The sequence below is a fragment of the Mustela erminea genome, chromosome 2, assembly GCF_009829155.1.
Source record: "Mustela erminea isolate mMusErm1 chromosome 2, mMusErm1.Pri, whole genome shotgun sequence".
Lineage (NCBI taxonomy): Eukaryota > Metazoa > Chordata > Mammalia > Carnivora > Mustelidae > Mustela > Mustela erminea.
Genome location: NC_045615.1, coordinates 142,517,012 through 142,539,363, shown reverse-complemented (window position 1 = coordinate 142,539,363; position 22,352 = coordinate 142,517,012). Strand labels below are relative to the sequence as shown.

General features: G+C 41.5%; 1 protein-coding gene across 9 annotated transcripts in view; it reads left to right on the top strand.

The window, feature by feature from the left end:
* The first annotated feature begins 9,490 nt into the window (after nucleotides 1-9,490).
* Nucleotides 9,491-22,352, top strand: part of AASDH (aminoadipate-semialdehyde dehydrogenase) — a 42,327-nt gene continuing 29,465 nt past the window's right edge. The window contains exons 1-4 of one of the 9 annotated variants that reach the window (XM_032334369.1): nucleotides 9,491-9,691; nucleotides 12,491-12,765; nucleotides 14,472-14,592; nucleotides 18,895-19,211. In XM_032334369.1, the coding sequence (XP_032190260.1) occupies nucleotides 12,536-12,765; nucleotides 14,472-14,592; nucleotides 18,895-19,211 (668 nt within the window). In that variant the 5' untranslated portion in view covers nucleotides 9,491-9,691; nucleotides 12,491-12,535. Of the gene's footprint in view, nucleotides 9,831-12,490; nucleotides 12,766-14,471; nucleotides 14,593-18,894; nucleotides 19,212-22,352 lie in introns of those variants that run through there. The other 8 variants (XM_032334365.1, XM_032334368.1, XM_032334366.1 and 5 more) reach the window with 8 other exon arrangements.

Sequence of the window (22,352 nt, the reverse complement as noted above, 5' to 3'; positions counted from 1 at the left end):
GAAAGGACACATAACGTTATTTAAAATGTAATGCTAATAAGTAAGCACCATAATATTAGCAAGCTCTGCAGAAGGACTAGTGGGAATGGGGAGTGTAACAGAAGAGGTGTCACAGATTTCCAAAATGTGTGCGTGCATGTGTTTGTGTGTTGGGGGAATTTTTTTTTAAATCAAAGTAGGTAAATCAATAAACTGTGGTACATCCAGGCAATAGAATATTATTCAGTCCTAAAAAGAAAAGAGCTAGCAGACCACAGAGAGACACGGAGGGAACTTAAATGCATATTACCAAGGGAAAGAAGCCAGTCTGTGAAAGCTGTATACTGTGCGACTCCCAACTATATGCCATTTTGGAAAAGGCAAAACTGTGGAGACATGAGGGGTTGGTGGGGAGGAACATATGATAGGAAGGGCACAGAGAATTTTTGGACCATGAAACTGCTCTCTGTGATACTGTGATGGTGGATACATGTCATTATATATTTGTTCCAGCCCATGGTGTACAAAACCAAGAGTAAACCCTAATGAAACTATAGACTTTGGATGATAATAACGTGTCCATGTAGGCTTATCAGTTGAAAGATCATGGGGGGGCTGTGCATGTTTGGGGTTGGGGTTCGATTTTGCTGTAAACTAAAAGTACTCTAGAAAATAGTCTCTCTCTCCCTCTCTCTCTCTCTCTCTCTTTTTTTTTTTTTAGATTTTATTTATTTGACAGAGACACAGTGAGAGAGGGAACATAAGCAGGAGGAGGAGAAGCAGGCTTCTCGCCAAACAGTGAGCCTGATGTGGGACTTGATCCCAGGATGCTGGGATCACGACCCGAGCCGAAGGCAGACACTTAATTACTGAGGCACCCAGGCACCCCAATATAGTCTATTTTTAAAATAAACATACCAGGGCACCTGGGTGGCTCAGTGGGTTGAAGCCTCTGCCTTCAGCTCGGGTCATGATCTCAGGGTCCTGGGACTGAGCCCCGAGTCAGGCTCTCTGCTAGGTGGAGAGCCTGCTTCCTCCTCCTCTCTCTCTCTTCCTGCCTCTCTGCCTACTTGTGATCTCTGTCAAATAAAACAAATAAAATCTTTAAAAATATATATATAATAGGGGCGCCTGGGTGGCTCAGTGGGTTAAGTCGCTGCCTTCGGCTCGGGTCATGATCTCAGGGTCCTGGGATCGAGTCCCGCATCGGGCTCTCTGCTCCGCAGGGAGCCTGCTTCCCTCTCTCTCTCTGCCTGCCTCTCCATCTACTTGTGATTTCTCTCTGTCAAATAAATAATAAAAATAAAATCTTTAAAAAAAAAATATATATATATATATATATATATATATATAATAAACATACCAAGACCCACCTCTAAACAAAAAGTAATATATGCATATATGCTGTTGCCTCTGAAAATCTTGCCCCAGGGCGTCACTTCTCATGCCTTCTTCTTTGGATTTCAAATAGAGCCTTGTCAACTCCTAAGGAAAATTGCTTTCTTGTTTATAAGTAAAAATGAAAATCCAAGCCTCTCAGGAAAAACTGCATGTCCCTTAGACATTTTAGACTAAGCTATAGTACGCAATGTAAACTCATTTTTGAGTGTGCATAAATTTTTTCTGTAGCTGAGAAGTTGTTAAACGATGGCAGGAACCAATACTTTTTTTTTTTTTTTAAGATTTTATTTATTTATTTGACAGACACAGAGATCACAAGTAGGCAGAGAGGCAGGCAGAGAGAGAGGGAGAAGCAGGGTCCCATGCTGAGCAGAGATCCTGATGTGGGGCTCGATCCCAGGATCTTGAGATCATGACCTGAGCTGAAGGCAGAGGCTCAACCCACTGAGCCACCCAGGTGCCCCAGAACCAATGCTTTTAACTGTTTTGGAAGTTCTCAGGATCTACCATAATAACTGAACTCCTTGCCCTGTGACAAAATGGAAAATGATTGCACAAAAGGGGCCCACGGCCTTTGAATTTGCTTTACTGAAAATTAATTTGTTTGACATACTGATTGAGGAGATAATTTTGTGTTAACTTGGCTAGGCTGTGGTGCCCAGTTTGTTCAAACACCAATCTAGATTGGTGAAGTTATTTTTTAGATTTGATTAGCATTTAAATCAGTAGACTTTAAAAAAAAAAAAAAAAAAAGATTGATTTTAGAAAGAGCCTGAGTAGAGGGAGGGGCAGAGGGAGAGAGAGACTCTCAAGTGAACTCCCTGCTGAGCACAGAGCCCCACTCAATGCAGGGCTCAACGCATGTCGTGCTCAATTCCATGACCCTGAGATCATGACCCGAACCTAAATAAGAGTTGGACACCTAACAGACTAAGCCACCAAGGTGCCCCAGCAGTAAACTGAAGAAAGCAGATTACTGTCCAGAATGTGAATGGGCCTCATCCAGTCAGTTGTAGGTCCTTAAGAATAAAGATGGAGGTTTCCTGAAGGTAGAATTTTCAAAATTGCAACACAGAAACCCTGCCAGAGTTTCCAGCCTACTGGCCTGCTCTGTAGACTTCAAACTTGTTGGCTCTCACAATTTTATGAGCCAGTTTCTTTTCTTTTTTTTTTTTTTAAGATTTTATTTTATTTTTTTGAAGACTTTATTTACTTGAGAGAGAGAGAGAGAGCATGAGAGAAGAGAGGGTCAGAGGGAGAAGCAGACTCCCCGCTGAGCAGGGAGCCCGATGCGGAACTCGATTCCGGGACTCCAGGATCATGACCTGAGCTGAAAGCAGTTGCTCAACCAACTGAGCCACCCAGGCACCCCCTATGAGCCAGTTTCTTAAAAATATGTGTATCTCGGGGCACCTGGGTGGCTCAGTGGGTTAAGCCTCTGCCTTCGGCTCAGGTCATGATCCCAGGGTCCTGGGATCGAGCCCCACATCGGGCTTTCTGCTCTGCAGGTAGCCTGCTTCCTCCTCTCTCTCTGCCTGCCTCTCTGCCTACTTGTGATCTCTGTCAGATAAATAAAGAAAAAATCTTAAAAAAAAAATATGTGTATCTCTCTCTCTTTCAAACATATACTTATATATATATATATGTATATATTTTTTAAAGATGTTTTTATTTGACAGAGTGAGAGATCGCAGAGAGGCAGGTAGAGAGAGGAGGAAGCAGGCTACCTGCTGAGCAGAGAGCCTGGATGTGGGGCTCAATCCCAGGACCCTGAGACCATGACCTGAGCTGAAGGTAGAGGCTCAACCCACTGAGTCACCCAGGCACCCCTTTTATATATTTTATGTAGTATTTGTATGTATATAATGTTATTGGGTCCCCTGCAGAACTTTAATAAAATAGACTCCCTCTTGCGAACAATGGGACCTCCCTCATCACTTCGTTCTTTCCTAGCCATCTGACAAAACAAGCCTGAATGAACCCAGCCACTAATTTTCTCCATCTTCAACTGAGCAGCTGAGTACTGTTAAGAGTAAATCAAATAACACCATTATACCAGCTGTGTTGCTACAAAGCGCACAACAGGGAGCTAGCCTTGTTTTCAGGGTAGTATGATACTGTGATTTATAATAAATATATATTTGGTCTTTATCCTATTTCTAGCACAGTTATCCTAAAGTCCTTGAGATTTCCTAAGTGGTAGGAGAAATAAAGGTGTGGTTTAAAAAAAAAAATTCCAGTATAGTCAACATACAGTGCTAAATTAGTTCCAGATGTGCAATACAGTGATTCAACAGGTCCATATATTACTCAGTGTTCATCATGGGAAGTGTACTCTTAACCCCCCATCACTTCTTTCACCCATCCCCCACCCACCCACCTCCTCTATGGTAACCACTTGTTAATTCTCTGTGGTTGAGGGTTTTTTGGTTTGCCTTTAATAAAGATGTCACTATTCATAACAAACTCTTTTCAACCACACCTGAATTTATGTTAATGAGGTGACTTTCTAAAAACACCTACGAATAAGGACTACTTGCCTTGGGAACTAACCATGTGAACATCAGGTTGAACATCCAGCCCCATCTCCTTGACTTTGACGGAGGGGAGTGGAGCTACAGATTGAATCAACTGGTAACGTCCAATGATCTAATTAATCACGTCCTCAGGGCGCCTGGGTGGCTTCGTTGTTGATTGTTGGACATCTGCCTTCCGCTCAGGTCTTGATCCCCGGGTCCTGGGATCGAGCCCCCGCATCATGCTCCGGGTTCTGTAGGAAGTCCGCTTCTCCCTCTCCACTCCCCCTTCCTCTCTTGCTATGCCTCTGTCAAATAAATTTTTTAAAATCTTTAAAAAATTAATCATGCCTGGGGCACCTGGCCTCTGCCTCTGAAGCCTCTGTCTTCAGCTCAGGTCATGATCTCAGGGTCCTGGAATCGAGCCCCGCATGGTGCTCTCTGCTCAGCAGGGAGCCTGCTTCCCCCCCCCCCCCCCTCTCTGCCTGCCTCTGCCTACTTATGATCTCTGTCAAATAAATAAAATCTTTTTAAAAAATTAATCATGCCCTCACAATTAAGCATATAAAAACCCGGAAGGACACAGGGTATGGAGAACTTCCGGGTTGGTGACCTGGAGACTCGGGTGACTGGTATGCTTGGAGAGCATGTAGCTCCATGCTCCCTTTCCACATACCTTGTCCTCTGCGTTTCTTCCAACTGGCTCTTCCTGAGTTAATTGTGGGTTGGATGGAAAACCCACACATTGGAGGTAAGGTCAAGGATAATCAAAATTGTTTATGAAATTTTTATTCTTAAAAGAAATGACATTGGCAACTGAGATGAATGGGAAATTAGGTGAAAAGAAGTGAAGTTAGAATGCATCAATAAATGGACAAAGGATCAGCAAGGTTCTGGGATAGGCATTTGATATTTCCCAGGAATTGATGTAGTGGAGGGAGAAGAATAAAAAGATAGTTGGGGAGGGACGCCTGGGTGGCTCAGTTGGTTGGACGACTGCCTTCGGCTCAGGTCATGATCCTGGAGTCCCGGGATCGAGTCCCGCATCGGGCTCCCAGCTCCATGGGGAGTCTGCTTCTCTCTCTGACCTTCTCCTCGATCATGCTCTCTCTCACTGTCTCTCTCTCAAGTAAATAAATAAAATCTTTAAAAAAAAAAAAAAAAAGATAGTTGGGGAAACAGGTGCATACGAAATGAAACTGTTTTCAAGGTACTTAACTATTGAGTATAAGAAGTCAAAGAAATAATGCAGCTGTTGCCAGGTTCTGTATAAGAAGTGTAAGTCACCGTTTGGGAAGGGTCTAGGCTTGGACCCTACTGAAAAGCTATTACTGTCACTGTTTCATGGCAGTAGACCTGAGATTTCTGGGTCAAAGACAAATGCATTGCGCATGGCAAAAAGTGGCCAGAGCTTCATTTGTCAGTTCCCCGTTTCCCAAGTCCCACTGGGGAGATGGAGTTAGGCAGAGATGGATGTCTGCACTTGCAGTGAGTTGTGTGACAGGAAAGGAATATTAAGTTTGGGGGATTTGCTTTTATAGTAAATGGAAGCAAACCTGCTCCTTGGGAAAAACATTACCTCAGGTCTGGAGATCCATCACCCCAAACAGCCAGCCCTGACAAATGACCTGAATAAAGAGCAATCAATACCTTGTGTTTCTGGCATATCCAGCAAGAATTTGCAAGGACACCCAGGACCATGGCAGGAGTGTCCCTCCCAGCAGTTTGCTGGGTTCATGGGATGGTGAGGGGAGGATAGATACATTCTAATAAAGCGTTGAAGAAAGGCACCAAGGAGGTGGTTTTATTTTTTATGATTTTATTTATTTGTTGGCACACGAGAGATCTCAGGCAGAGGGAAGTAGGCTCTCTGCTGAGCAGGGAGCCTGATGTGGGACTCAATCCCAGGACCCTGGGATCATGAGCTGAGCCACAGGCAGACGCCTAATCGACTGAACCACCCAGACATCCCAAGGAGGTGATGTTTAAGCTGTGTTTTCATAAAAGGGGTAAATGTTCATCAAGCAAACTTGGGGAGAAGAAAGGGTATTTTAGCCTGAAACCCTGCCAGAACACAGGTGTGGATATTTGGCTCAGAAGATTTACTAGGGTCTTAATCATAGCTGAACTTCCAGGACCATGTATGAGGAATATGGAGGTTGGTTAAGTGTTACAGGTAGGGCTAGATAATGAACCATCTTGTTTATCTTGGTAAGGTATCTGAATGTCTTCCTGCAGCCAATGAGAGACCACTAAAGAAGGTCTTAAGCAGGAGAATGCTATGATTTTTTTTGAAAAAAGACTATATTTATTTCACAGAGAGATCACAAGTAGGCAGAGAGTCAGGCAGGGGGAGGGGGAAGCAGGCTTCCTGCTGAGCAGAGAGCCCCATGCAGGGCTCAATCCCAGGACCCTGAGATCTTGAACTGAGCTGAAGGCAGAGACTGAACCCACTGAGCCACCCAGGCACCGCAGGAGAATGCTATGATTAATCTGACATATATTTTAGAATTATCATTCTAGATTACCAGGTAAAAATGGTGTTTTGAACTTAGTCTTCTGCATTTGCTTTCTCTTAAGACCCCCTGAAAGTGACGGTAAAGGGACTTAAGAGTCCTAAACTCTCAAGGATAGACTAAAAGATTCTGGAGTCAAAAGCAAAGGGCTCAGCTGATTTGGAAAAGCTAAATTCTAAACCAGCAGCGGGAAAGCCAATAAACAATCCTATTTACATCACAGAACCTCTTAAAAACCTGAGAAGTTGGCTTCTGGAAAGGGGTGACGAGGGTAACAGCATTGAAGTTCATTTAGGAATGAGTTACATCTTTGTGCCCTTACCTATCACCGCTGTGTAGCCTAATTCTGAAGGCCCTTGTGTTCAGGAGAAAGTAAAACAATGTCTTTGGGGTTTTTTGTTGTTGTTGTACTAATTAAAACGTTAAAAAAAAAAAAAAGATCTGAGAGCGGGCATGAGCTGGAGGGACAGAGAGAGCAAGAATTCTTGAGATTTCTGAGCACGGAACCCTATGGGGGCTCAATCTGATGACCCTGAGATCATGACCTGAGCTAAAACCAGAAGTTGGACCTTAACCATCTGCGCCACACAGGCACCTTTTTAATAAAAAAAAATTTTTTTTAAAGATTGTATTTATTTGAGGGGCACCTGGGTGGCTCAGTGGGTTAAGCCGCTGCCTTCGGCTCAGGTCATGATCTCAGGGTCCTGGGATCGAGTCCCGCATCGGGCTTTCTGCTCAGCAGGGAGCCTGCTTCCCCCTCTTCTCTCTGCCTACTTGTGATCTTTCTCTGCCAAATAAATAAATAAAATCTTAAAAAAAAAGAGATTGTATTTATTTGAGAGAGTGGGCATGACCGGTGGGAGAGGGACAAGGGAGAAGCAGACTCCCCACTAAGCAGGGAGCCCTCAGGCAGGACCCTGAGATCAAGACTTGAGCTGAAGGTGGACTCTTAATTGACTGAGCCACCCAGGTGTCCCTTAGTTTTAAGTGGGCTCCTCACCCAGCATGGAGCCCAATGCAGGGCTTGAACTTACAACCCTGAGATTAAGACCTGAGCTGAGGTTGAGTTGGACATTCAACCGACTGAGCCACCCCGGTGCCCCTAAAACAATGTCTTCATATTGGAGGACATAAAAAACCTGAAATAGAATTAAGTGATAAGTTTTATACTCAATTCTGAGACACACACCTCCAAACATACAGCAAGCCCTTTTCTCTCAACTTGATTTTCAACAAACTTGTCCTACAGACTCTTTACAATCAAGTTAAATGTCCCACTTTTATTTTTTTACAATATTTTATTTATTTATCTGTCAGAGAGAGTACACACAAGCAGGCAGAGTGACAGGCAGAGACAGCAAGAGAAGCAGGCTCCCTGCCGAGCAAGGAGTCTGATGCGGGACTCAATCCCAGGACCCTGGGATCATTATTGAGCCGAAGGCAGCAGCTTAACCAACTGAGCCACCCAGGCGTCCCAAATGTCCCACTTTTAAATATGCGCAGGTAATTCATGACTACCAGATACCCCAGGAAGCCTCTCATGTGAAAGATAGTGTCCAAAACCAACAGAAGAAAAAAAAAAAGTAGATTGTACAAGGGGAATAAACAACTTAAAAAAAAACCCTATCATTACTATCCAAGTTGAAATTTTATAATAAAACCAACATCCTTCTAGCAGCAATTTAGAGTTAGAGCCAAGCGAGGCTAGATAGGCTTTAGGGAAAAGCTGACCAAGAAGACCTGAACTAAGGTAGCAGTAGCGGAAATGATGTGAGCATTTTGAAAACGCAGATTGTAGGCCCCTCAGTAGAAAACTTATTGAGAACCTATGGGGATGGAGGTCCATGAAACTAGAATCTTTAACATCCCACAGGTGATTCTGATGTAGTCAGCTGACTTTGAGGAGTGGAGACAGGCTCTGATTGGATATAGGAGGGTAAAGAAAAAGGCGAGGGTGGTATCTAGGTTTCTTTGCTGGCTGGATGATGGTGTTATTCTCAAATACAGAAACGTATGGGGACAACACCCCCCCCCCCCCCATAGTTTGAGTAGGCTGTGGTACATCCGTGTGAAAGCATTGTGCAAGGATAGATCTATCTCTTGCTTGGCTTACTGATAGTTTCTTGCCCCTGACCCTAAGGACAAGAGGATGTCCCATGACTTCTCATATATAGTCAATACTGGGCGGTCTTCTCAGTCCTTACGCAAAAATTTTTAAAAACCTGATCACTTCATCTCTGCTGTTGCAGAGTAGCTTAAAAATAACACTTATTGGGACGCCTGGGTGGCTCAGTTGGTTGGACGACTGCCTTCGGCTCAGGTCATGATCCCGGAGTCCCGGGATCGAGTCCCGCATCGGTCTCCCAGCTCCATGGGGAGTCTGTTTCTCTCTCTGACCTTCTCCTCGCTCATGCTCTCTCTCACTGTCTCTCTCTCAAATAAATAAATAAAATCTTAAAAAAAAATAACACTTATTGTTTCCTTTGACACCTGTAATAGTTTACATGTCTCCAACTGTAATAACTTGGTGACCAATTATTATTCAGGCATATAGCTTAGGTAACTCCCCCGCCCCCGAACTATTTTATTGCGACTACTGTACGCTGAAAATTTCTTAGTCATCGTTTAAGTCTGTCTCTTGCAATTAAAATGTCAGCCTAATTATAACAGGGACCTCCTTTGCAGGGTTCATCACGGCACTCAGTCTTCCAAACTCTACTTCTACTCTCAGGAAATGTCAGATGGATTAAGTCCATTTACTGTTGCATTTCACCGCTATATCACCTTCCTTCCCATCAAGCCTAGACATTCTCTTTCTCTCCACTGTGTGGACAAGGAGAGAGCGGTTTCAAATTAAAGTATCTCACCCGAGTTTAAGTATGAAAGGGCATGATTCTAAGCTGGTCAGCTCCAAAGTCTTGGCAAACCCTGTCCAAAATCTAGCGTGACAACAACAGGTGTCAGAGTTGAGCGCGGTAGGCAGAAGCAGCGCCAGGTCTCCTCCCAGGTTGCCGCAAGATCATACGGAGGGGGCAGGGCAGCGAGACACTGTCAGCCCGACACTGTCAGCCCTCGGTCGCTTCAGCTGACGTCAATGTAGCGACGCAGAAGATCACGCGAGAGCCGGTGCCTCTCAGATCCCGGCGGCCCGTGCGGTGGATAAGCTTTACGGCTTGTGGGTAATGGCTGCTTTCACGTGTGTTGGGGGAGATGCTGGGTTCGGTCGTTTGGAAGGTCCGGATGGGCTAAAGCTTCTGCCGCAGTCCTCAGGCCTTCTGAGTGAGTCTCTCAGGAGGCTGCATCCGGCGGGGGCCTGTGTGAGGGAACTGAAGTAGGGGGAGGCTTCAGGCTGGGTGTGCAGCTTCGTTCAGCCTCAGGGCCACCGCCTGGTCCGGGATGTGACAGTGGCGGCTGGCAGGTTGGTGGCGTGCAGAGGCTGAACTCATCTGTGTGATCTCTCCGGGGTTACCCAGCCTCAGACCCTTTGCCGCTTCGTTCTGAAAGAGAAATCTGCTCTACTGTTTGCTCGGATGGTTTGGAAGAGCGAACGAAAGTGTTTGGGGAGCTACAGAGTGCATTGTTACTAAATGTCATTGCAAAATGTAAACTAAGAAGCCAATGGATGCAGCACAGTAACGTTTCTAGATTATATAACTGTCTTTTTAAAATAACTGATAGCACCTGGGTGGCTCAGTGGGTTAAGGCTTTGCCTTTGACTCGGGTCATGATCTCAGGGGCCTGGGATGGAGCCCCACATCCGGTTCTCTGCTCAGCAGGGAGCCTGCTTCCCCCTCTCTCTCTGCCTGCCTCTCTGCCTACTTGTGATCTGTGTCTGTCAAATAAATAAAATTAAAAATCTTCAAAAAAAATAAAGTAACTGATAAGGTAGGAAGAGAACCCTTGGAGCACGAGAATTTGTTGACCCTCTTAAGACCTTTGGTAACTTAATAGCGTCTACTGTTGTAAAGGAAGTAGCGAATATGCATTACATATAAAATCTGCTTACCAGATTTGCTCCCCTCCATGAGGGGGGGTCTCAGAAATGTTTGGGAGTCGAATAAGTATATATTTTTTTATTGGAGAGAATGTATTTGATTGATAAAAAAAAAAACTTCACACAATAGATCTTGCCTTAAGTTTCTGTGGCAACCACCAGGGAACTGGCAGTTAAAAGTATAAAAACATCTGAATTATATAGATAATGTGTGGTGAGTGTTGCAATTTGCTATGAAAATATTTTTTAAAGTTTATGCTTTATAATCTTTCCCCTTTGATGTTAAGTATTTTGGAGAATAATAATCAGAATGTCCTCATGTGAAAAATACTTAACTGCTGTAATTGTTTTTGCATTAAAAATGCATTTTGGGGGGGCATACAGTATAGCATTTTATATATACTGTATACATACAGTATAACATTTTTGTGAAAATGCCTTATAATGTGAGCAATTTGTTACTGATAGCAGGAGAGAGTAATGGCAGATCTGCACTGACTGTACCTCCTGTAATAAATGTATTTGGCATAATTAATGCTATCAGCAGTCTTTATCCAATTTGTGTGTATGAGGAAAAATTCAATCTTTTTATCTTGTACATTACAGCAGAGAATATAGAAATGCTTATTAAAAACTACACTACAGTGATATTTTTACATTTTGTATTTAGATATCCTAACATTTTCAAACCTAATGGGTCTTTAAAGATTTTTTTTTTTTTTTTTTTTTATTTGAGAGAGAGACAGTGAGAGAGCATGAGCGAGGAGAAGGTCAGAGAGAGAAGCAGACTCCCCATGGAGCTGGGAGTCCGATGTGGGACTCCATCCCGGGACTCCAGGATCATGACCTGAGCCGAAGGCAGTCGTCCAACCAACTGAGCCACCCAGGTGTCCCCAAACCTTATGGGTCTTAATGGTGGTTGGTTCATTTTGCACTCATTAGGAATGTTCTGTTTCCTAATTCATATAAAATTTTTTTAAAGATTTTATTTATTTGACAGAGAGAGCACAAGCTGGGGGAGGCAGAGAGAGAGGGAGAAAGCAGGCTCCCGGCCAAGCAGGGGCCCCCATGCGGGACTCAATTCCAAGATCCTGGGATCATGACCGAAGCCGAAGGCACACGCTCAACGGTCTGAGCTACCCAGTCGCCCCTAATTCATATAAATAAAATTATATAGATAAAAGTTTTTTATTTTGAATCAATGAAATCAGTTCAAATATGTATACGCAAGTAAGAAAAAACTAGGCTACTTTGTAAATCTTGCTTTTGAAATATGGAAAGGAGTTCATAGAAGAGAAGAAAATCACTTTTATCTCAAGGAAATACCAGCAGTTGTTTCTTAACCGATGATCCCTAAAATATTTTTTTGATGAAGTACTGTTTAAAATCTTTATATTTTTATTGAAGTCCAGAGAATATTGAGAGAATGCTTTGAGTTGTAATGCTGTAATTTAAATGAATTTATTGGGAATTTAAATGTAGAGAATAAAGAGGTTATTCAGCATTTATAAAAGGGACTATTTGTGATCTCTGAAATATAATAAATAATATAGTTTATGTATAGTGGTCTAAAATTGGGTGGATGTAGGTAGTTCTTTCTTTTTTCTGTCGAGGGTTTATTGTGCTGTTCTTAAGTTCAGTTCCTAAAAGCACAGTTTATTCCCATTAGTCTTTTCAAAGACAGTGTACAGGATTTTAACCACTTTGCCTTAATCTGGGATGATAACCAAAAAAAGAAAAAAAATAAGCATGTAGTGCTTTAATTTGAGTTTTATTGGTTAATTTTTTTGTTTTTTCCTAATGTGGGCAGTCGAGAGAGACTACATTTTTACCTGTTTTTTTTCTCCCCTGTGTATACCACTCCTCTCCCAAATTTTCTTCCAGCACTGACCCAGTGTTAGGTCAGTGGTATCAAATTAATTTTCAACCATCTTGTATCACCACAGATCATTCCTGGGCTCTGAGATTATGTTTTTGATATATTTATTTTTGTGAGGAATGATTTATATAGAAGTTTCTCTCTCCCTTTCTCATCCTACCAGGTTCCCTAAAATTCTCTGTTCCCATAATATTTCTGTATGTAGGTGGAGTTCTCTGCTACCCATGATGCTTAGAGAAACTTCAGTGAAATGACTCTTCAAGAACTAGTGCATCAGGCTGCCTCCATTTATTCAGATAAAATAGCTGTATGTTTTGATGAGTGTAACAGCCAGCCTCCAGTTTATTATACCTATGAAACTGTGGTTACTGTTGCTTCAGAATTATCAAATTTCCTGCAATTACACTGTGACTTTCAAGGAATTCGGGAAGTTGGTCTCTTCTGCCATCCTGGGATAAACTTACCCTCTTGGATTTTAGGGTAATTGTTTTAATATTAAAATTTTAGTTTTCTAACCTAATTTATAATTCTTTAATACACAGAATATGTTGTAACTTAATATTCTGTTTACTATTTAATTTTTATGTATTGCTTGTTCAATTGTAAGCTGATGGAATTCATATTTACCCCCAAATTATTGTTTTTTAAAGATTTTATTTATTTATTTGACAGAGCACCTATGCACAAGCAAGGGAGACAGGGAGGGGTTCTCAGAACCCTGGGATCATGACGTGAGCTGAAGGCAGATGCTTAACCGAATGAGCCACCAAGGCACCCATACCCCAAGATTACTTTTAATCATTAAAGTTAATATGAGTTTATTTAGGAGAGACCAGAAGGTTTCGCTAATAGAATAGTTATATATCTCCAAAATATAAGGGCTTCTTTTGTCTGCCAAAAGAAAACAGTCATAAAGAAAACAGTCATAAATTCTGTTATATCAAAGAAAACAAGTGTTTCAGAAGTAATGTAACTGGTTTTTCCCCCCTGAGACAAAGTTTTAGGTACTCGGGTATTTAGTAAGTGAATGAATGAGTAAATGAGAGTTTTGGATGATGGTTCATAAAAACTGAGCTAGGAACTGAGGAAGACACTGATTTAAATGATCATTTGCGAAATGTTCATTGAGTTGTTCTAGAATATTATTCTTACATAGTGATTTCTGTATTAGGTTCTGCAGTAAATAAGAGCTGCTAAAAAAATTAGAAAAGTTGATCATCCCATGGGGTGTGTGTTAGTAGATTAATTGTATAAATGTAAAGCAAAAAATTAATTTTAAAAAAATTTTACTTTCATCCAATCATTGACAAATTTTATTGATAATTTCCTACAAAAATCTATTGTCCCCAAAATAATACCTCTAAGTATATATACCTACATATACTTTTTAAAAGTTTTATCTTGAAGTAATCTCTACATCAAAGTGGAGCTCAAACCCACAACCCCAAGATCAAGAATCATATGCTCTATTGACTGAGCCAGCCAGGTCACTCTACCTCAAAGTAATTTTATTTAAACAACTAACTGATTTTGGATCTTATTGCCACTTAAAAATCAATTTTAAAGTTGTTCCCCCACCGCCCAGGGTTTCCTGGTTTTAGTGAAATGTCATTTGTAGTATAGATGGTATTAATCTGCATACTAGTAAGTTACATGTGGATATTTACCTTACGTTATTATAGATAAGAAAGAAGACTCTGCTATTATTTGGTATTTTAGTAGTGATGTTAACCAAGTATATCGTACTTAATACATTATCTTTAAAAAATCTTGGATTGGGGCACCTGGGTGGCTCAGTGGGTTAAGCCTCTGCCTTCAGCTCAGGTCATGATCCCAGGGTCCTGGGATTGAGCCCCGCATCAGGCTCTCTGCTCAGCAGGGAACCTGCTTCCCCCTCCCTGCCTGCTTCTCTGCATACTTGTGATCTCTGCCTGTCAAATAAATAAAAAATAAAATCTTTAAAAAAAAATAATAAAAAATCTTGGATTTCTGTATATTAACTGATAAAAATTTAATAGTGGATATTCTCTCTTAAAGACAAAATAAAAATAACTGTAACCAAATATGTGTCAAGAAAAATATTGGGCATTTCTGATATAGTCAGTAGTAAAGTACATAGAGAAATTGAAATACTTAAAGATGACTTTCAGCAGATCTTCTGTGCTGACTCTGAACTATCTCTTTAGAATTCTCCAAGTCCCTGCTGCTTATGCTCCAGTTGATCCAGATTCACCACCAGCATTATCAATTCATTTTATGAAAAAATGTAATCTAAGTTATATTCTTGTTGAAAAACAGCAAATTAATGTAAGTGTGTGTATTTAAATTGGGGTTTTTAAAAAAATGTGTTTATCTTTCAGTTGAAGACCTGATGTGTCTGTCTGAAAATCTTTCCATATCCAGCTTTTCTAACTACAGTTTTTCCAATCTCAGCACTGTTGACATTTTGGGTTGGGTAATTGTTGTGAGGAGTGTCCTGTATATTACAGGTTGTTTTAGTAACATTCCTAGTTTCCACCCCCTGGATGCCAGTAGCACTGCTCCCCTTTGCCCCCCGTGAGTTGGGACAACCAAACTTGTCTTCAGAAATTATCAGATGTCTCCTGGAGGCACATTTTATCCCCTACTTCCTGTTGAGAAACACTGCTCTATAGCATGAACGTATGTTCTAGATGTGTACTAAGATACTGCATTGTTTCAAATTTCCTTTCCCTTTCCAAAGCTGTTTCTGTACTAGGAAAATTTTGTAATACTTGCCACAGATATAAAAGATAAATGTTTCAATTTACAGTAGTCAGCAACGTTAAAGAATTATAACCAGGCTTAAATTTTGAAAAAGAGATTAGCTCTTAAACCAGACTTCTCTGGAAAACTAAATTAATTTTTTAATTTTTTAAATGACTGCCAACCAGATACCTAGCCTAGGGACACTGCTATGGGAAATATTTGGTGTTAGGTGTTCATCAAGATGCATCCCATGTTTCATTATTTATTTTTAAAATATTCTTTTTACCAAGAGAAATAGAACATTATAGAACATAATGTAGCTTGTTTTTACCCTTTTTCTATCTGAACCAGTTTATTTATATATATATATATATATATATATATATATATTTTTTTTTTAGATTTTATTTATTTATTTGATAGAGATCACAAGTAGACGGAGAGGCAGGCAGAGAGAGAGAGAGAGAGAGAGAGGGAAGCAGGCTCCCTGCCGAACAGAGAGTCCGATGCGGGACTCGATCCCAGGACCCTGAGATCATGACCTGAGCCGAAGGCAGCGGCTTAACCCACTGAGCCACCCAGGCGCCCTGAGCCAGTTTATATTTGAGGGAACTGAAGTGCATTCCACTTGTGTACATCTCCATCTATATATAAAACAGAAATTATCAAGAGCTTGAGATGTAGAGGACTTCCTAGAGAATCATGGGTATTAAAGTCTCTAGAAAGAGACAACTGAGGTATAATGGGCTACATATAATGCGTTAATAAATATTCTCTAAATCTATTCATGTCTAGACAAGAAATTGGTTATTTTTTTGATGTAAGCAAAACTAAAATGGGGATGTGACGTTCGTTTTTCTTAACCTTGTTGAAAGTTTTTAAAAATAGGTGGTTGGTGTGAGAATTGTCAGTATCAGGTATTCTTTCTAACTGCTTATAAGGAGTTGGGCACATAGAAAATCCCCTAGAGGGGCGCATGGGTGGCTCAGTGGGTTAAGCCTCTGCCTTTGGCTCAGGTCATGATCTCAGGGTCCTGGGATTGAGCCCCGCACTGGGCTCTGCTCAGCAGGGAGCTTGCTTCCCCCTCTCTCTCTCTGCTAGCCTCTCTGCCTATTTGTGATCTCTGTCTGTCAAATAAATAAATAAAATCTTAAAAAAAAAAAAAGATAAGAAAATCCCCTAGAAAGTACCTTGCTTAATGTTCCATGACTCTTTTTTTTTTTTTTTTTAAGATTTTACTTACTTATTTGACAGACAGAGATCACAAGTAGGCAGAGAGGCAGGCGGGGGAAGCAGGCTCCCTGCTGAGCAGAGAGCGCGACTTGGGGCTCTGAAATCATGACCTAAGCTGAAGGCAGAGGCTTTAACCCACTGAGCCAGGCAGGCGCCCCTGTTCCATGACTTTACTATGAGTTTTCCTCCTTAACACATGAGCCGTCAAGAAGTATTTATTGAGCATGAACAATATGCTCAGCATCCACTAGAGCAGTGGTTCTCAGCTGGAGATTTGTCCCTCGCAGCAGACATTTGGCAATGTCTGGAGTTGTGTTGTTTTGTTTTTTTGTTTTTTTATAATGCTGGCAGTAGGGACACCTGGGTGGCTCAGGTGGTTTGGTGTCTGCCTTTGCTTGGGTCTCAGGGTCCTGGGATTGAGCCCCAAGTGGGGCTCCCTGCTCAGTGGGGAGCCTGCTTCTCCCTCTCCTTCTGCCATTCTCCCTGCTTGTGCTCTCTTGAGCTCTTTCAAGTAAATAAAATCTTAAAAAGAAAAATGCTGGCAGTAGGGGTGCCACTGGTGTCTGGTGGTTAGAGGCCAAAAATACTGCTAAAAATCCTACAAAGCACAATATGTGTTGTCCCTTACAAGGATTGTCTGGTCCAGAATGTCCAGATTGTCCAATTTATCTGGTCCAAAATGTCAAAATGTTGAGATTGAGAAACCGTACAAGTTGTTTGGGAAGGCATTAGTGTGCGAAAGAAGCCTGAGACCTGATTCTTGCCTTCTAGCTGCTTATAATACACAGTTGACACTAGGACAGCACAAGTTTGAACTCTGCGGGTTCACTTACACTTTTTTAGTAAACACAGTATAGTACAGTATCATACACATATTTTCTTATGTTTTTCTTTTTAGCATTGATAGGTTTTAATATAGTCATATTTAAATTCCACATTTGCCCCCAAAATATCCTTTTAGCTTTTTGTGGGGAGAGATTCAAAATCTGGTCAAAGATCATAGAATGCATCCACTTCTCATACTTGCTTAATAGCGTTTCATCTAGAACAGCTCCCCTGCCCCTTTAAAAATTTTTTTCTTGACCTACACATCTTTTAGAAATCAGTTATTGAGGTTTAATATATATATAAAAATCACCAATTTTATGTGTATATTTTAATGAGTTTTGACAGATGTTTTGTCAAACAGGAAAGCAGGTCACACCACACCTGATCCTTAATATACTTAACAAACGAACAAAACACTATAGGCTCCTGCATTGTGAACTTTTTCTCTCATTTATCTCCTTTATAGTAGTTTCTTTGATGTGAGAAGTTTCATTAAGCTGCTTTTTGTCAACCTAAAAAGGTGTACTCAAAGGAACCTCACTTTTAGCATGCAAAAATTAAATTTAGCATCTTTTTATCCAAATTCAGTAAATCTGTATTAATCTCTCTCCATCTCCCAAATACCTGAGCCAGAAACTCCGCAATCTTCTTATGCTCACTCCTTATCTGGAAAGTTATGCAATCCTTATTGACTCTAGCTCATAGGCTCTCTCTGTCCACTCTTGTTGCAACGGACTTGTTCAGGCCTGTATGTCGTATGTCAGTTGTTGCAAAAGGTTCATTAGAAGACTCTCACTTATTGAAAGTCTTACTAGTCTGTCCTTGATGGAGTAAAGTCTAGCCTATGCAGTTGCCACCTTCAGTTGGATCTCATTGCTTATAGATTATAGTGTAAAACCTTTAGTATGGAGTATACAGAGTTATTAAGGATAGCATCTCTTCTACTCACTTTCTCCCTCTCCCCCAATTCTTCAGCTCACTGGAGTGGTTAACATTCTCCATAACACTAGCTTTCTTGGATCATGTACTCTGCATTAGCTATTCTTGGACCAAAGCTACATATAACCCAGACATTACATATGATGTAGCAATTTCAGACCTTCCAGAGTTAAATTCAGTCTCCTCTGTTCCCATTAACATTTCAAGTATATTCATTTTCACAGTTGCCCTACGGTTGTATGTGTTTTATGTCTTTTTATTTTTTTAATTTTATTTATTTTTATTTTTTAAGATATTTATTTGACAGAGATCACAAGTAGGCAGAGAGGCAGGCAGAGAGAGAGGAGGAAGCAGGCTCCCCACCAAGCAGAGAGCCCGATGCGGGACCTGATCCCAGGACGCTGGGATCATGACCCAAGCCGAAGGCAGAGGCTCAACCTACTGAGCCACCCAGGCGCTAATATGTCTTTTTATTTTGAAGGTGACATTGAAAGTAAGGAAAGCACTGTATTCTTACAGGTTTCTAATATTTTTTAATCCCTAGTTATATAGAAGTACTCAAAACCATGTTGAAGGGGGGCGCCTGGGTGGCTCAGTGGGTTAAAGCCTCTGCCTTCGGCTCAGGTCATGATCCCAGGGTCCTGGGATCGAGCCCCGAATTGGGCTGTCTGCTCAGTGGGGAGCCTGCTTTCTCCTCTCTCTCTCTGCCTGCCTCTCTGCCTACTTGTGATCTCTGTCTGTCAAATAAATAAATAAAATCTTTTAAAAAAAAAAAAAAACATGTTGAAGGAAAGGAATAAATTAATACTTTGTATTACTTCTATGTAAAAAAGAATGTTTTTTAACATATTAATATTATGAACTTTGTTTCCCGTGTAACAGAAATTCAAATCTTCCTACGAAACATTATTGAATTATGATACACTTAAAGAACATAATGACCTAGTACTCTTCAGGCTTCACTGGAAAAATGTTGAAGTGAGCTTGATGCTAAAGGACAGAAAACAGAAATATGAAAAAGAAAAAATGACAAACAGCACAAATTCTGAGAACAGCAATGAAGAAAAGTCAGAAGAGCACATGGATGTGAGGTTAAAGCATTGCTTGGCCTATGTTCTCCATACATCTGGCACTACAGGGATACCTAAGATTGTCAGAGTCCCTCATGGATGTATAGTGCCAAACATCCAACATTTTCGGTGAGTTCTGTCCTTCAAATCCTTCTTCAAAACTTGTATTTTAAAAGAGAAAAAACATTTTTTTAAAGATTTCTTATTTATTTATTTGACAGAGAGTTCACAAGTAGAGAGGCAGGCAGAGAGAGGTGGGGAGGCAGGCTCCCTGCTGAGCAGAGAGCCCGATTTGGAGCTCGATCCCAGGACCCCGGGATCATGACCTGAGCTGAAGGCAGAGGCTTTAACCCACTGAGCCACCCAGGCACCCCAGAAAAAAATTTTTTAAAAGATTTTTATGTATTTCCTTGACAGAGAACGGGAGAGCACAAGCAGAGGCAGTAGGACAGGGAGAAGCAGGCTTCCCCCTAAGCAGAGAGCCTGATGTGGGGTTCTCATTCCCAGGACTGTTGGATCATGACCCAAGCTGAAGGCAGACACTTAACCAACTGAGCCACCCAGGCATCCCAAAAACATTTTTTTAAGTAAACTCTCCCCCCGATGTGGGACTTGAACTCATCACCCCAAGATCAAGAGTTGCATGTTCTACCAACTGAGCCAGTTGGTGGCACCCCAAAGGAAAAATTTAATTTTTATTTATTTATTTTTAAAGAATTCAAGAGAGAGCAAGCAAGCACAAGCAGCAGGGAGGAGTAGAGGGAGAGGGAGAAGCAGATTCCCTGGTGAGCAGGGAGCCCAACACTGGGCTAGATCCCAGGACTCTGGGATCATGACCTGAGCTGAAGGCAGACGTTTAAGTGACTTGAGCCACCCAGACGCCCCCTCAAGGGAGAAATTTTAATCTCTGTTCATTATAACTATTTTTTATTTTCTTATTTATTTATTTTTAAAGGTTTTATTTATTTATTTGACAGAGAGGGATCACAAGTAGGCAGAGAGGCAGGCAGAGGGGAGAGGGAAGCTGAGCAGAGAGCCCAATCGGGGCTCAATCCCAGGACCCTGGATCATGACCTGAGCTGAAGGCAGAGGCTTCACCCACCAAGCCACCCAGGCGCCCCTATAACTATTTTTTTAAAAATCGGTTCATTTATTTGAGAGAGCACGCACGTGAGTGGGTAGGTGGAGCAGAGAGAGAGGGAGAGAGACTGTCAAGCTGACTCCCGCTGAGTGCCGGGCGTGATGTGGGGCTCAGTCTCATGACCTGAGATCATGACCTGAGCCAGAATTGAGAGTCATACCCTTTAACCGACTGAGCCACCCACATGTTCCTGTTTTTTAGAACTCCTGTTCCTAAATTGATAGTCTTAAGTAATTGGGTCTCTTGCTTTGGCTATATCTGAACTTTAGTTCTTTGCAGGTTAGGACTTCACCTTTCTGATCCAGACCTGGAGCCAAACAGGGAGCAAACAAATGATGGTTGAAGCTTTGCTTCTAAGTTATCAATAAGAAGGAAGTGTATTCCTGGCAGAAGTGTGGGAGAAAGGAGGAGTGTGGCTTGCTAGCGTGTGCCTGGGCAGAGCTGAGGAAGAAGTGGGAGGGCAGGAGCCTTGTGACCAGAGGAGCAGGAGCCCGTTATGCCTTGTTGAAGAATCTTGCACTTAAATCCAGTAGACGTGAAAAGATTTGGATTTCATTAAGCTCATTCTTACAGCATTGTAGAATTGGGTTTGCTCATCAGGAAATGAAAAATCTCTATGAAGTCAATTCTCAGTTGAAGAAGAAAGAAGGAACTAGAGGAAGGGAACTAAGGGAGAGTCGTCTTAGGAAATCGAAAGAGGAAATAAACAAATAGTGATACAGAAACTTTGTGACTACAAATATTTGTGATATACAAATATATATTTTTATGTCATTTCAAGTTTTTTATAATTAAAAACTTCCTAACAACTGCATTTTAAAAATACAAAGAAATAAGAGGGGTGCTCAGGTGGCTCAGTCAGTTAAGCATCCGACTTTTTTTTTTCCTTTTTAAAGATTTTATTTATTTATTTGAGAGAGAATGAGAGCAAGAGAGAGAACATAAAAGGGGAAAGGGTCAGAGGGAGAAACAGACTCCCCGCCGACCAGGCAGCCCGACGCAGGACTCTATTCCAGGACTCCAGGATCACCACCTGAGCTGAAGGCAGTTGCTTAACCAACTTAGCCACCCAAGAGCCCTAACCATCTGACTCTTGATTTTAGCTCAGGTCATGATCTCAGGGTTGTAAGATTGAGCCCCATGTCAGGCTCTGTGCTGGCTGTAAATCCAGCTTTGCTTAAGATTCTTTTTCTCCCTCTGCTTCTCTCTCTTCCCCCTAAAAAAAGGTAGAAAGAAATAAGAAAATTCAACAATATCTTATTTAATTCAGAATATCTAAAATACCAATATGTAATCGGTATGAAAATTAGTTATTTTACACTCTTTATGCTTATCCTAAATCTAGCCAGTATTTTACACTTACACAGCCTCAATATGGATTAGCCGCATTTTCAGTGCTCAGTAGGTATACCCTTCTTATGCCTACCATATTGGACAGTGCAGATCTAGAAGAAGGGAATGGTGAAATGAGGCAGAGAGGAGTCTTGTAATTGATAATGTGGTCTTTAGTGACTTGATTTCCAAGTGCCCAAGACTGAAGACAGACTATTAGGCTGGGGATAAGGGAATGAGAAATAGGAAAATGGAGATAATCAAGTATTCATTTCTTGGAGCTAGTTTGAATGGGAAAGAAAGAATTCTGGGAGGGTATAGGTTTATCTTTGAGATGAGAGACTGGGACACTTGGGTGGCTCAGTCAGTTGAGTGTTTCACTCTTGATTTCCCCTCAGGTCGTGATCTGAGAGTCATGAGGTTGAGCCCCATATTGGGCTCTCCACTCAGTATGGAGTCCGCTTGAGATTTTTTTTCCTTTTCCCTCTGTCCCTTCCCTCACATATGCGTGCACACACTCTCTCTCTCTCTCAAATAAATAAAACCTTTTAAAAAGTTGGGGTGCACCTGGGTGGCTCAGTTGGTTAAGCGGCTGCCTTCGGTCAGGTTATGGTCCCAGGGTTCTGGGATAGAGCCCTGCATCAGGCTCCCTGCTCAGTGGGGAGCCTGCTTCTCCCTCTCCTTTGCTTGTTATTCTGCCTTACTTGTGTTTGCGCTCGCTCGCTCTCTCCCTCTCTGTCAAATAAATAAATAAATAAGGTGGGAAACATTAATAGGCTGGTGCTTGAGAATCGGTA